The 15,643-nt window shown below is 43.9% G+C and overlaps 1 protein-coding gene across 1 annotated transcript in view; it reads left to right on the top strand.

Moving 5' to 3' along the window:
- The first annotated feature begins 159 nt into the window (after positions 1-159).
- Positions 160-15,643, top strand: part of LOC126930276 (serine--tRNA ligase, cytoplasmic-like) — a 33,858-nt gene continuing 18,374 nt past the window's right edge. The window contains 6 exon segments of the mRNA XM_050747134.1: positions 160-389; positions 6,788-6,854; positions 12,251-12,331; positions 13,304-13,325; positions 13,328-13,464; positions 15,104-15,247. Of these exon segments, the coding sequence (XP_050603091.1) occupies positions 256-389; positions 6,788-6,854; positions 12,251-12,331; positions 13,304-13,325; positions 13,328-13,464; positions 15,104-15,247 (585 nt within the window). The 5' untranslated portion in view covers positions 160-255.

The following is a 15,643-nucleotide window of genomic DNA, read 5'->3' as shown; positions in this document are numbered from 1 at the left end:
TATTGAACTTTGAGATCACAGAAACAGGCTGAAGGAACAAAGATCACTGAACTGGGAACCACGATTCCTTCTAGTCCCGCAGCCCTGACACCGTTTTACCATGCTTCAGTCTCCTTACCCTTGGCATGGGAATAGGACCTGTTTGTAGCCCAACCTCTCTACCTCTTTCCCCCTTATTCACACGTTTTGGGATCCTTGTCTTTCCCATCCTCCTGTTTTATAGACTAGAGTACAAGTACTCCAAGCTGGTGATAAATGCTACCCTCAAGGACTGTGACCTGCCAGCAGCTGACAGCTGTGCCATCATGGAAGGCGAGGATGTGGAAGACGACCTCATCTTTACCAGCAAGAAGTCACTCTTTGGGAAGATCAAATCATTTTCCTCCAAGGTAGGGGGCCTGGCCAGTGCACTGAGGTCAGCCTGGGCGTGGTGAACCACCACGCCCAGCCCCAAAATTATATTTTAAACATATAATCAGTGTTTTTAAATTACTGAAACTAGCCTGGCGCGGTGGCTCACGCCTGTAATCCCAGCCCTTTGGGAGGCTGAGGCGGGTGTATCACCTGAGGTCAGGAGTTTGAGATGAGCCTGACCCACATGGTGAAACCCCGTCTCTACTAGAAATACAAAAATAATTAGCCAGGCGAGGTGGCGGGCGCCTGTAGTCCCAGCTACTCGGGAGGCTGACGCAGGAGAATGGCGTGAACCTGGGAGGCAGAGCTTGCAGTGAGCCGAGATCACGCCACTGCACTCCAACCTGGGTGACAGAACAAAACTCTGTCTCCAAAAAAAAAAAACAAAAAATTAGCCAGGCGTGGTGGTGGGCACCTGTAATCCCAGCTACTCGGGAGGCTGAGGCAGGAGAATCGCTTGAACTCAGGAGGCAGAGGTTGCAGTGAGCCGAGATCGCGCCATTGCACTCCAGCCTGCAGGACAAAGTGAGACTTCATCTGAAAAAAAAAAAAAAAAATTACTGAAACTACTGAGATATTTTACTTTTTTTTTTTTTTTGTAGAAGTTCTCAAACTCCAAAGTGTGTTTCACACTTAAAGCACCACTCTGTTCAGGTGCTCATTTCAAATTTCAAATGCTAATAGTCACATGGTATTAAAAGCTACTATGTTGGGCAGTACAGCCTTAAAACATAAAAATCCAAATTTCTGAATACACTTTACAAAGTCCCCCGTGCCTTCCTGGCCTCGCCGTCTACACTCCCCGCACAGGACCTCCCGCTCTTTGCTCTAGCTTGTTATTGCTGCTCCTAGACTCTTTCACACTCTGTGACTGTTGCTTCTTCCTGGCACGTTTCTTATCAGGGTGTGCCGCTCCCACTTCCATCAGCCCTCTTTGCCACTCAACTACTCTCGTAGTGCCACCTCATTTGTTGAGTGCTCTCCTTATGTTATCTTACAACTCTCCTACAGCATCTATACTATTCCTGTATATACCCTTCGGAAACTTATTTTTATTGACATATAAACAGTAAAGTACACAAATCTTAGTATACAGGTTGATGAGTTTTCTCAATCTATACACCAATGTAACACCCAGGTCAAAATATAAGACATTTACAGCACACCAGCAGATTGCCTTACGCCACCTCCCAGTCAGCCCCTCCTCCAAAAAAAAATAGTATTCTTACCTCTATCACCATAAATTCCTTTGCCTGATTTTGAACTTCATGTAAATGGACTTGTGTAGTATATACTTTTGTATATGGCTTCTTTTTTTTTTTTTTGAGAGAGTCTTGCTCAGTCGCCTGGGCTGGAGTGCAGTGGTACGATCTTGGCTCACTGCAACCTCCACCTTCTGGGCTCACACCATTCTCCTGCCTCAGCCTCCCGAGTAGCTGGGACTACAGGCACCCACCACCACACCTGGCTAATTTTTTTTGTATTTTAGTAGAGGTGGGTTTCACCATGTTAGCCAGGATGGTCTTGATCTCCTAACCTTGTCATCCACCCGCCTCGGCCTCCTGAAGTGCTGGGATTACAGGCATGAGCCACCGGGACCAGCATGGCTTCTTTCTTTCAAGATTATGTCTGTAAGATTCATCCATGTTATTAACATGTAGCAGTAGTTGGTTCTTTTCATTGCTATATAATACTCCATTATGTAAATATGCCAATCAATTCTACTGGCTTATTTACTTCATGACGTTTAGATAAACTGGGTTGTTACCGGTTGAGGGCATTATGAATAAGCTTCTAGAGACTCTTTTTAAAAAAAGGTTTGTCAACTAACAAATTATAGTTGTGTATATTTATAGGGTACAATGTAATGTTATGATTTATGAACACAATGTGGAATAATAAACGCAAGCTAATTAACATATCCATCACCTCAAATACTTACATTTTGTGATAAGAACATGTGTACATTCTGGCCGGGCTCAGTGGCTCACGTCTGTAATCCCAGCACTTTGGGAGGCTGAGGCGGGTGGATCACAAGGTCAGGAGATCGAGACCATCCTGGCTAAAACGGTGAAACCCCGTCTCTACTAAAAATACAAAAAATTAGCCGGGCGTGGAGGCGGGCGCCTGTGGTCCCAGCTACTCGGGAGGCTGAGGCAGGAGAATGGCGTCGGCCCGGGAGGCGGAGCTTGCAGTGAGCCGAGATCGCGCCACTGCACTCCAGCCCAGGCGACAGATCGAGACTCCGTCTCAAAAAAAAAAAAAAAAAAAAGAACATGTGTACATTCTTATGTGTGTCTTTTGGTAGACATAAACACTCATTTCTGTTGGGTATGTACCAAGGAGTAGAATTGCTGGATCGTAGGGTGGGCACATGTTTAGATTTAGTAGATAATACCAAGTAGTTTTCCAAAGTGGTTGTAATGATTGATATTCCCACTAGCAATATCTAAGAGTTCCAGTTGCTTGGCATTCTTGCCAATACTTGACATTGGCAGTCCTTTTAATTTAGCCATTCTGGTAGATAAATCGTGGTATCTCAGTGTTATTTTAATTTGCATTTTTTTGGTGACTAAAGATATTGAGCGCTTTTTCATAAGTTGATGGCATTGGATGGCCTATTTTGAGAAGTACCTGTTCAAGCCTTTTGACCAATTTTTATTTGTCCTTTTCTTAGTGGTTTGTAGGAATTATTCATATAGAGTGGATAGAAGAATACCTGTGAGATACAGATACCACAGATCTCCTCTCCCATTCTGTGGCTTGCCTTTTCATTCTTTCAGTCTTGTGATGAATAGAAGTTCCTAATTTTTCCAAAACACAATAGATAAATCACAGAATTTGTATTCTGTTTTGAAAATCATGTTATATCTTAACCTCCAGAAGAGATTCTCCAGTTTTTTGGTTTTTTTTTTTTTTGGTAGACATTTTATTTATTTACTTTTTACGTTTAGGTATAAGATTTATTTAATATTAATTTTGGTGTTTTATGTGAGATAGATCAAAAATTTTTTTTAATGTGGAGAGTCAATTGCTCATGATAAAAATGCAATAAACTGAGAATAGAAGGGAGCTTCCTTAATCTGATAGTAGATACTTACAGAAAAACCCTTGTCTTGTCTTGTCTCTTCTCTTCTCTTCTTTTTCTTGAGACAGAGTCTCATTCTGTTGCTAGGCTGGAATGCAGTGGTGCGACCTCAGCTTACTGCAACCTCTGCCTCCTAGGTTCAAGCGATTCTCCTGCCTCAGCCTCCTGAGTAGCTGGCACTACAGGTATGTGCCACCATGCCCAGCTAATTTTTGTATTTTTAGTAGAAATGGGGTTTTCACCATGTTGGCCAGGATGGTCTCGATCTCATGATCTCGTGATCTGCCCGCCTTGGCCTCCCGAAGTGCTGGTATTACAAGTGTGAGCCACTGCATCCGGCCACATTTTTCTTAATGATGAAATGTTGAATGCTTTCCCCTTGAGGTTAGGAACAAGACAAGTATGTCTGTTATCACCTCTTCTAATCAACATCATGCCAAAGGTCCCAGGCAGTATGAATAAGGCAAGAAATAGAAATAAAAGATTGGAATGGAAGAAACTGTCATTATTTGCAGATCACTTGATTGTGTATGCAGAATCTGAACTATTAAAATTAAATAACTAACAAAATCACTGGATACAATACACAGAATCAAAGGTACTTCTATACACAAGTAACAGTTTAGAAGCACCACGTACATAGAGATACACCTAATAAATAACATTTAAGACTCATACACTGAAAACTATAAAACATTGCTGAGAGAAATTAAAAGTAATGAAGGGATATACTATATTCATTGATTGAAACATTCAGCACTGTTACAATATTCGGTTTTGTTTTATTTTCTTTTTGTTTCTTTTCTTTTTCTCTTTTGTGATAGAGTCTTGTTCTGTCACCCAGGCTGGAGTGCAGTGGAACGATCTCGGCTCACTGCAGCCTCTGCCTCCTGGGATCAAGTGATCCTCTCACTTCAGCCTCCCAAGCAGCTGGGACCACAGGCACACGCCACCATGCTCAGCTAATTTTTGTATTTTTTTTTTTTTTTTTTTTTTTTTGTAGAGACAGGGTTTTGCCACATTGCCTAGGCTGTGGTCTCGAATTCCTGGGCTCAAGTGACCCACCCACTTCAGCCTCCCAAAGTGCTGGAATTACAGGCATGAGTCACCACACCTGGCCTTATTTTCTTCTATGCTCCCAATACCTACCCCAGTGCCTTGCAAATAGGAAGGAATCTCAGAATGATTATAGATTTACAGGAAGTTGGAAAAATAGTAGAAAGGTCCTGTTTTCCCCAATGATAACATCTTATATAACTCTAGTAAAATATTAAAACCAAGAAATTGACATTGCTACAATCCACAAACCTTATTCAGATTTTGCCAGTTTTATACACGTGCGTGTGTAGTTGTGTGCAATCTTACCATGTGTAAATTTGCGTAACCACTGCCATGCTCAAGATACAGAACTGTTTCATCACCACAAAGATCCTTCTTGCTGCCTCTTTGTAGTCCACTCCCTTTGCCCTCCATTTCACCCCTAGCAACCACTAATCTATTATCCATCTCTATACTTTTATCAATGTGAATAAGTGAATGAGAAAATAGTGATATCATTTTGCATCAAGTTTTGTTAAAGAGATATCAAAGAGGAAAGCTCCTTGGTAAAACCCTAAAGAATGGGTTCTGTAGGTGTTATCTCATTTCTAGTCATCAATTTTGCCTCTTAAAAGGTTGAGTTTGGCTGGATGCCATGGCTCACACCTGTAATTCTAGCACTTTGGGAGGCCAAAATGGGTGGATCGCTTGAGCCCAAGAATTTGTGACCAGCCTGGGCAACACAGCAAAACTCCATCTCTGCAAAAAATAAAAATTTAAAAAATTAGCTAGGTGTGGTGGCGCACACCTGTAGTCCTAGCTGCCTGGGAGGCTGAGGTGGGAGGATCACTTGAGTCCAGGAGGCAGAGGTTGCAGTAAGCTGAGGTTGTGCCACTGTACTCTAGCCTGGGTGACAGAGTGAGACCCTGTCTCAACAGCAACAAGAAAGCTTGTGCTTGAATTTTATCATATTGCCCCTAATGTTCAGATTAAAGAGGTCCAAATTTTTTTTTTTTTTTTTTTTTTTTTATGAGATGGAGTCTCGCTCTGTCGTCCGGGCTGGAGTGCAGTGGCCGGATCTCAGCTCACTGCAAGCTCCGCCTTCCAGGTTCACGCCATTCTCCTGCCTCAGGCTCCTGAGTAGCTGGGACTACCAGCGCCCGCCACCTCGCCCAGCTAGTTTTTTGTATTTTTTAGTAGAGATGGGGTTTCACCGTGTTAGCCAGGATGGTCTCGATCTCCTGACCTCGTGATCCACCCGTCTCAGCCTCCCAAAGTGCTGGGATTACAGGCTTGAGCCACCGCACCCGGCCCCCCAAGAGGTCCAAATTTTACCAATCAGAGTTAGACTGATGATCCATGATACCAATATATTAATTTGGGCCAATAATGTTGATTAGTTAGTGCACTGTCTTCCCCCAAAGGAAACCAAATTATAAGAGACTAAATTACTTTCAAGGCTGCCAGAGGAGCATTGTATCAAAGTAAAAGGGTAACATTAGCCATTTCTAGCAAGGAGAGGTGGCAATCATGACTGCACTCTTTATAGAGTCCTGTGCATAGCACCTAGTTTCCTTAAATGAGTTTTAAGATAATTGGGCAGGTTAGTTACTTGAGTGTCTTCCAAGTTTTCCAGATGTGTCACTCTATAGTGGTGTCATACATGTTATGATACTGTTAAATTTTAACCTCAGAACGATCTTTTCCTTATCACCAAATGCTGGGGACACCATTGTAGTCACCATTGTATGCCAACTACATTTGGGGCTCTAAAGCTCTAAGATTAGGCCGGGCACAGTGGCTCACGCCTGTAATCCCAGCACTTTGGGAGGCCAAGGTCAGGAGTTCGAGACCAGCCTGGCCAACGTGGGAAAGCCCCGTCTCTTCTAAAAATACAAAAATTAGCTGGGCGTGGTGGCGGGCACCTATATATAATCCCAGCTACTCGGGAGGTTGTGGCAGGAGAATCGCTTGAACTTGGGAGGCGGAAGTTGCAGTAAGCCAAGATTGCACCACTACACTCCAGCTTGGGCAACAAGAGCGAGACGCCGTCTCCAAAAAATATTAATAAATAAATAAATAAATAAAGCTCTAAGAGTTTATAACTTCATGAGGCAGATCCTTCAGCTCTGCTGGCATTTAGGCCTTAACCTGAGATCAGTACTAAGAAGTCAAGATCAGGAGAAGGGAGTATCTTAATTATGGGCATTTGTTTGGTATATTCTTGGATTCTTTATTCCTAGGTAGATTTCGGGCAGACAACTTGAACAAGCTGAAGAACCTATGCAGCAAGACGATCGGAGAGAAAATGAAGGTAAGAGAACTGAGGAACAAACAGCCGTGAGAGCTTGAGCGGAGATATTTGATCTTGCTCTTAGCTAATGTTCACAGAAGTTCTAACTCAGTGTTTAAGTCTACAAGATGTTCAATTTCTTACCAAAGGGGAACATATTATTTTGAAAAGATAGGGAGGCAGGGAACTTGGAGGCACTTTCATATACTTTACCACAAGTCCATCTTCCGTGTTCAGGTAAGATTCTTTGTTGTCTAGCCGTTTGTTGTCTATTCTGTTCTTACATTAGAAATATAAATTCCATCAGTCATCTTTTTTAATGGCAGATTTCAGATTTGTCGTCTCAGTGTAGTTGTGCTCCAGAATGAAAACAGTGCAGATTCAGAGTTCAAATCTTGCTACGTTATGTGACTTTTAGGCAAGTTAACGTCTGAGCCTCAGTTTTCTCATCTATAAAATGACAATGCTAAAACCTATAGAATGGAATTGTTAGAACTTTTTAAAAAAATTAAACACCAAGCAATAGTTATGGATAGAACTAAATTTCTTTCAAATGTAGAAAATTTGGCATAGTGTCAAGAACATGTAGTTGTTCAGCAATTGTGAGTTACAATGAATGGCAAGTAATGTTACTGGCCTTCATCCAAAAAAAATTCTTCCTATGCCTGAAAAATATCACGTTTCAGCTCAGCTTTTGCTTTAGTATCCAGAATAGTTCATGTTTTTAACCCTTCTTCAAAAATACCTGTTTAGCCCCTTAATCATATTACATTACATATTATAGCTGGGTACAGTAGCTCACGCCTGTAGTCCTAGCACTTTGGGAGGCCGAGGTGGGCAAATTGCTTGATCTCAGGAGTTTAAGACCAGTCTGCACAACATGGTGAAACCCCGTCTCTACAAAAATAAAATAAAACAATTAGCCAGGCTTGGCGGCCGGCGCCTGTAGTTCCAGCTACTCAGGAGGCTGAGGTGGGAGATCACTTGAAGCCAAGAGGTAAAAGTTGCAGTGAGCCAAGATTGCGCTACTGAACTCCAGCCTGGGTTTCCAGTGAAACCCTGTCTCAAAAAAAAAAAAAAAAAAAAAAAAGAATTAATTAAATGCACTTTCAATCTAGATAACTTTTAAGTTGTAAACCTCAAAACTAAACAACAACAAAAAAAACATTATAGAACTTTGGAACCACACCAGTAAAGAGCATAAAAAGATGACCTTGGGATTCTAGCACCTTACACTTGACTTCATGACAGTCGGCATCTTTCTCTTTGACAATTTTTTTTTTTTTTTTTTTTTTTTTTTGAGACGGAGTCTCGCTCTGCCGCCCAGGCTGGAGTGCAGTGGCCGGAGTGCAGCTGGCCGGATTCTCCTCTCAGCTCCCCCTGCAAGCTCCGCCTCCCGGGTATTTCAGTAGAGACGGGGTTTCACCATTCTCTCCTGACCTCAGCCTCCCCAGTAGCTGGGACTTGACACCGCGCCCGCCACACAATATTTCGCCCGGTAACACTTTTAGCTGTTTTTTGTAGTTTCTTTCTGTGGGACTTAGTCATTTGCAGACCCCATACTTACGTTAATTCTCTTTTTTTTTTTTTTTTTTTTTTTTTTTTTTTTGAGACGGGTCTTGCTTGTCACCATGTCAGCCTGCAAGGATGGTCTCGATCTCCTGACCTCCCGTGGGAGGCGCCCGCCCCGCCCGGCTAGTTTTTTGTATTTTTTAGTAGAGACGGGGTTTCACAGTGTTCGCCAAAGTGCTGGGATTATAGGCTTGAGCCACCGCGCCCGGCCACTTTGACAATATTTTGTTAAACTTTCAGCGTGTAACACTTTTAGCTGTGGAAAGTGGTATTGATAATCATCCAGTTTCTTTCTGTGGGACTTAGTCATTTGCATGCTACAGACCCCATTTCTTTCTTTTTTTTTTTTTTTTTTTTTTTTGTGGGACTGTTAGTCATTTGCATGCTACAGACCCCATACTTACTGGGTCGCCCGGCTAATTTTTTAGTCTCACATGCATCGACTCCTCCCTGGGTGTTCTTTGGGACCTATGTACAGTCAGTGCCAGCTGGGTGTTTTTTGTAGCAAGAAGATGGGATTGTGAGTGTTGTCATTTACAATAACATTCTTAGATCTGATTTTGTTGCTACCCATGCAGGCAGTGTTCACTCCCGCTGCCACTGAAATGGTAATGATAGTGCTTTAATTTGTAGAGCACTCGAAAACATTCAGATACTTTCACAGACATCTCATTTTAGTTTTCATCCTTACTGCAAAGTTGGAGTGCAGATAGTACATTTGTCAGCCCTATTTCATGGGTATAGGAATCGGCTTAGGAAATTAAAGAGCTTGCTTAAAATCATACTCTAACTTAGTTGCAGAGTCAAACCTTGAGCTCTGAACTTGAATTTGCTGCTCTGGGGGACTATCAAATAGCAAGGGAGCCTGGCAACTATCTTGCTAACATATCACCCTGCCTATGATGCCATTGCAAAAATCTTGAGATTTAGTCCATTTTTTCCCTACCTCTATAGTCTGTTTATTCTTATCAAGACTCATTCTGATAGTTTCAGATTTTTCCAACTTTTTTTCTTGTTTTTGACACAAAGTCTTGTTTTGTTGCCCAGGCTGGAGTACAGTGGCACAATCATGGCTCACTGCAGCCTCAACCTCCTGGGCCCAAGCAGTCCTCCTGCCTCAGCCTCCCTAGTAGCATGCCACCACACTCGGCTAATTTTTTTTTTTTTCATAGAGATGGAGTCTCCCTATGTTGCCACTGCACCTGGCCAGATTTTTCTAGCTTTTTAAGATGATTTTGCTCTGAGTCACTGAAGGGTGTGAGTGGAGTTATAGTTAGAATTTTGATCGTATGAGAATGTGTAATGAACCTAAAGGATTTCTATGCTTTACATTTAGGAGATTTAGTCCTTTTGTTCTTTCTTTCTTCTTTTTTTGAGACAGTGTCTTGCTCTGTTGCCCAGGCTAGAGTGCGGTGGCATGATCATAGATCACTACAACCTCCAACTCCTTGGCTCAAGCGGTCCTCCCACCTCAGCCTCTTAAGTAACTAGGACTATAGACACATGTCATTGTGCCTGGCTAATTTTTTAAAGTCACCCAGGCTGCAGTACAGTGGCACAAGCATAGCTCACCACAGCCTCTAATTCCTGGGCTCATGCAATCCCCCCGCCTCATCCTCCCAAGTAGCTGAGAGTACAGGTGTACTCCACTATGCCTGGCTAATTTAAAATATATATATTTATATATTTAGATATGAGGTCTCACTCTGCTGCCCAGGCTGGTCTTGAACTCTTTTTTTTTTTTTTTTTTTGAGACGGAGTCTCGCTCTGTCGCCCAGGCTGGAGTGCAGTGGCGCGATCTCGGCTCACTGCAAGCTCCGCCTCCCGGGTTCACGCCATTCTCCTGCCTCAGCCTCCCGAGTAGCTGGGACTGCAGGCACCCACAACCGCGCCCGGCTAATTTTTTGTATTTTTAGTAGAGACGGGGTTTCACCGTGGTCTCGATCTCCTGACCTTGTGATCCGCCCGCCTCGGCCTCCGAAAGTGCTGGGATTACAGGCGTGAGCCACCGCGCCCGGCCGGTCTTGAACTCTTGGGCTAAAGTGATCCTCCCACCTCAACCTACCATGTAGCTGGGATTACAGTTGCAAGCCACTATACCTGGTTATACTTTGTTTTATTTATACTTACAAAGCAGATGCTAAATATTCTTATGCAAGTTTTGTTGAAGTCTCATATATCTTATTATAATGGCCTTTGACTAACTTTCTTTAACTCTTTTTTTTTTGAGACGGAGTCTCGATCTGTGGCCAAGGCTGGAGTGCAGTGGTGCGATCTCGACTCACTGCAACCTCCGCCTCCCAGGTTCACTCTATTCTCCTGTCGAGTAGCTGGGACTACAGGCACCTGCCACAATGCCCGGCTAATTTTTTCGTGTGTGTTTTTGGTAGAGATGGGATTTCACCATGTTAGCCAGATGGTCTCTATCTCCTGACCTTGTGATCCGCCTGCCTCGGCCTCCCAAAGTGCTGGGATTACAGGCGTGAGCCACTGTGCCCGGCCAACTCTTTTTTTTTTTTTGGAGACGGAGTCTCACTCTGTCACCCAGGCTGGAGTGCAGTGGCATGATCTTGGCTCACTGCAACCTCCGCCCCCCAAGTTCAAGTGATTCTTCTGCCTCAGCCTCCCGAGTAGTTGGGATTACAGGTGTCTGCTACCATGCCTGCCTAATTTTGTATTTTTAGTAGAGAAGGGGTTTCACCATCTTGGCCAGGCAGGCCTTGAACTCCTGACCTCATGATCCACCTGCCTCAGCCTCCCAAAATGCTGGGATTACAGGCATGAGCCACAGGGCCCTGCCAACTCTTTTTAATTTAAGAAGAATTTAACTCTTTAAGGGATCTTCTTAAATTCACCTGGTTTTGTGCAAGGATTACAAGTGATGATTTAACAGAATTATCATACAGAAGGACGAGAAGAGAAACTAGAGAGAACAAAATCCAGCCCTGGTTATACCCCTGCCATTGTGTAAATTGCATTGATTGTTCTAAACTTAGTTCCAGATCCTGTGACTTTTTGTTTGTTTGTTTTCCTTGGCTGTCTGATATTTCATCGCTCCATCCATCTTTCCCCCTTAGCCTCAATGCTGGGATTGTTGTTAGCAGGTAGATAAGAATCTACACTTGGGGTGGGTGCAGTGGCTCATGCCTGTAATCCCTGTACTTTGGGAGGTCAAGGTGGGGGATCACTTGAGACCAGGAGTTTGAGATCACCCTGTTCAACATAATAAAACCCTGTCTCTATTAAAAATACAAAAAAAAAAAAAAAAAAATTATCCAGATGTGGTGGCGCACTACTGTAATCCCAGCTACTTGGGAGGCTGAGGCAGGAGAATCACTTGAAACCGGGAGGTGGAAGTTGCAGTGAGCCGAGAGCACGCAAACTGCACTCCAGCCTGGGCGACAGAGTGAGACTCCCTCCAAAAAAAAAAAAAAGAATCCACACACAGGTGTGTCTGCCCCAGGGCTTGCTTCTGAGCACTGCGCTGCCTCTCCCGGGCTTGTAGCTCATGAGCATTTAAAATCAATTCTCTTCTGATTCCTATGAAGACCTACGCACAGGGAGTGACATTCTTCTCGTATTCTTCAAGATGTTAATTCTCTGACCCAGACAGATTAATTGATTTTAGGACCAAAACGCTATTAAGTGGCAGCATAGGGGCTTGACACTTTGACTTCTGGCTTCCAGTGTACTAATTTTTTTCCTACATGTTGTATCTTTTAGAAAAATTTATGTAGGAAGTTCTGCGATTCGTTTATATAATACGTTAATTTGGTGTTTACTTTATAAAACAATGCCAGAGATTTTCTTTTATTGATTTGTGTTGGTTTTTTTCCTTCCTGCAGAAAAAAGAGCCAGTGGAAGATGATGAGTCTGTCCCAGAGAACGTGTTGAATTTCGATGACCTTACTGCAGACGCTTTAGCTGTAAGTTAGAGTCCTTTTCTAAGTTAGGATCTCTGCTGTTTTGTCTTAATTTTATTCCTAGACAGCAAGTGCTCACACGCTGCTGTGCACAACATTGTGACATCCTTTCATTTCTGCTGCTGGGAAATGTCCCCACCCATTCTTGTTATATTCTATATTTGAGTATTTATTAGACAGCGGAGATGGAGACAGATGGAGTGGGAGAATCAAGGGTAGGAAGAACAGAAAAAGGAAAGGAACTGTGTTTGGTTTATATAGCTCCATTTTCTACCCTTTGTTACACAAAGGCAAGAAACTTCAACTTACTGTAATACAGTAAGTATTTAGTGCGCTGGGCAAGAGGAGTAATTTTTGAGTTTTTTAGTCACTGAACCCTTTCTTGAAACCCTTAACATATAGCAAGAACATAAACCAAAAAAGCAAAGTTGCTGTGCTTGAAGGGCTCGGATTGGGGGCCTGAGCCTGCCTGGCCCTACTGCTAAACCACTCGCCTCAAAGAAGTAAGAGCACAGTTTGAAACAGCTGCAATACAGAATCCAAAAATATGCTTCAGACAAATCTCTTACTCCTAATAAATTTATAATCTTCCTGGAGAACAGTTAAATGCAGCATATCAATAGAGTGCTAAATTGGTTCACTCAAGAAAATCAGAAACTGCAGATTAAGGGAAAGTTCTCATAAGAGCGGCAGTACTAACATTTCTGCGATGTATGGGAACAATGGGAATGGCCAGAACTATCCATCTCTGCCTCAAGCACCACCAAGGAAAAATGCCGATGGATTTGTAGAGCAAGACTGTGTATATCCGTGTGTGAAATCAATCTCAGTTCTTAAAAGTCTTTGTTTCCAGTTTTTAAAATGCTATCGCAAGGGCTCTCTTTAGAGCACAACAGGGTTAGGGCAACCAAATCTTATTCCTGTGCTGTCCTTGCCTCGCTGTCCTGCTTATGGGCCTGGCCTGTTCATCTACAGAACCTGAAAATCTCACAAATCAAGTCCGACTCCTCATTGACAAAGCCATCCTGAAGTGTGAAGCGGAGCGGATAAAGCTGGAAGCAGAGCGACTTGAGAACCTTCGAGAGATTGGGAACCTTCTGCACCCTTCTGTGCCCATCAGTAACGAGATGAGGCAGGTGGCTGTGCTGCAGTAGGAGGCGGCCTTAGGTGGCTGCTGTCTCTGCAGGGGCGGGGATGGGAGGAGATCTGTGGAACACTGGCACTCTCTGTCAGAAGCAGGCTCTTTGTATATTCCCTCTGTCCACCAATTGAGAATTGCAGGAGTCAGATCCTTGTCTGATTGGGAAGTAGCAGAGACAGCAGGTAGGAGGAGATCCTGGCACAGAAATCTCTTCTAAATAGGGCTGCTGTCCTCCACTGCAGTTGCCCATGGTAGCAGGCGTCTTGTAGGAGGGATCTGCTAAATCAACCTAACCCCCTCACCCACACCCCGCTGAGAAGCTGCAGGTCGAAGGGAAATCTGCATGATAAAGGTTTCCTGGTTTCCTGCTGAGCGGGAGCTTTTCCTGCACAAAGCTGCTCGGAGCCCAGCCTTTGTTCCCTGACACCCCAGCCGGAGCAGGGCCCATCTGTGCCTCTTTCATTCATTCCCTGGTGAACATTAAACTCACTGCAGGCTGGGGTGTGCAGGAGGCTGCAGAGCACAGACCATGAGCAGACTCAGGAGGTCAGGGCCCCGAGTCCGCCCTCATGTGGCCCTGGGACCAATGAGAGCCTGGAAAAAAAAAAATCTACATTTTCCTCCGCACTCCAGGCAATGTTGATTGTCTGGGAAGAGTTGTCCTTGTGCAGGATTTGAGAGGTCATTTAAAAGGGTAAAAAACAAAAAAACAACAACAACAAAAAAAAAGAGGCAATACTGTAGACCTCTTGGAAAATCATCATTCCCAGTTTCATGGCTAGAATTACTTCTCAAACTTTGTAAGTTATGACTTCTCCATTGAGTAGCAACATGCCTTCTCTAGTTATGAGACACAGTAGTGTTTAAGTTAAGCAATGACGTCACAAAGCAAAGTTGTTCATGGAATAAAGTTTGGAAAGATGGAGGTTGTAGAATTAAGAAATCATATATCAACCTTGGCGCGGTGGCTCACGTCTGTAATCCCAGCACTTTGGGAGGCCTAGGCAGGGGGATCACTTGAGCCCAGGAGTTCAAGACCAGACTGGGCAACATGACACAACCCCATCTCTGCAAAAAATACAAAAATTAGCCGAGCATGGTGTCGCACACCTGTCTGTAGTCCCAGCTAAGGCTGAGGTGGGAGGATCACTGGAGCCTGGAAGGTTGAGGTTGCAGTGAGCCAAGATTGTGCCACTGCACTCCAGCCTGGATGACAGAGTAGTAAGACCCTGTCTCAAAAAAAAAATAGTAATAATAATTTAATTTAGCCGGGCGCGGTGGCTCAAGCCTGTAATCCCAGCACTTTGGGAGGCCGAGACGGGCGGATCACGAGGTCAGGAGATCGAGACCATTCTGGCTAACACGGTGAAACCCCGTCTCTACTAAAAAATACAAAAAACTAGCTGGGCGTGGTGGCTGGTGCCTGTAGTCCCAGCTACTCCGGAGGCTGAGGCAGGAGAATGGCGTAAACCCGGGAGGCGGAGCTTGAAGTGAGCTGAGATCCGGCCACTGCACTCCAGTCTGGGTGACAGAGCGAGCCTCCATCTAAAAAAATAATAATAATAATAATAATTTAAGAATAAAAAAATAAAATCACATGTCATGTATCTTTCTTTCTTGCTCTGTTTCCTTAGGATGCGGACAACAAAGTAGAGAGGATTTGGGGTGATTGTACGGTCAGGAAGAAGTACTCTCATGTGGACCTGGTGGTGATGGTAGATGGCTTTGAAGGCGAAAAGGGGGCCATGGTGGCTGGAAGTCAAGGGTATTTCTTGAAGGTAAGAGCTGGGAACCAGTGAGGATAGGATTATAAAGAAGAAACAGGCCGGGCGCGGTGGCTCAAGCCTGTAATCCCAGCACTTTGGGAGGCCGAGACGGGCGGATCACGAGGTCAGGAGATCAAGACCATCCTGGCTAACACGGTGAAACCGCGTCTCTACTAAAAATACAAAAAATTAGCCGGGCGTGGTGGCGGGCGCCTGTAGTCCCAGCTACTGGGAGGCTGAGGCGGGAGAATGGCGTGAACCCGGGAGGCGGAGCTTGCAGTGAGCCGAGATCGCGCCATTGCACTCCAGCCTGGGAGACACAGCGAGACTCCGTCTCAAAAAAAAAAAAAAAAAAAAAAAAAAAAAAAAAAAAAAAGAAGAAACAAATTTTTTTTTTTTTTTTTTTTT

This window comes from Macaca thibetana, chromosome 1 (assembly GCF_024542745.1).
Source record: "Macaca thibetana thibetana isolate TM-01 chromosome 1, ASM2454274v1, whole genome shotgun sequence".
Classification (NCBI taxonomy): Eukaryota; Metazoa; Chordata; class Mammalia; order Primates; family Cercopithecidae; genus Macaca; species Macaca thibetana.
The sequence above is the reverse complement of the archived record's forward strand: the minus strand, read 5'-3'. Positions and strand labels throughout refer to the sequence as shown.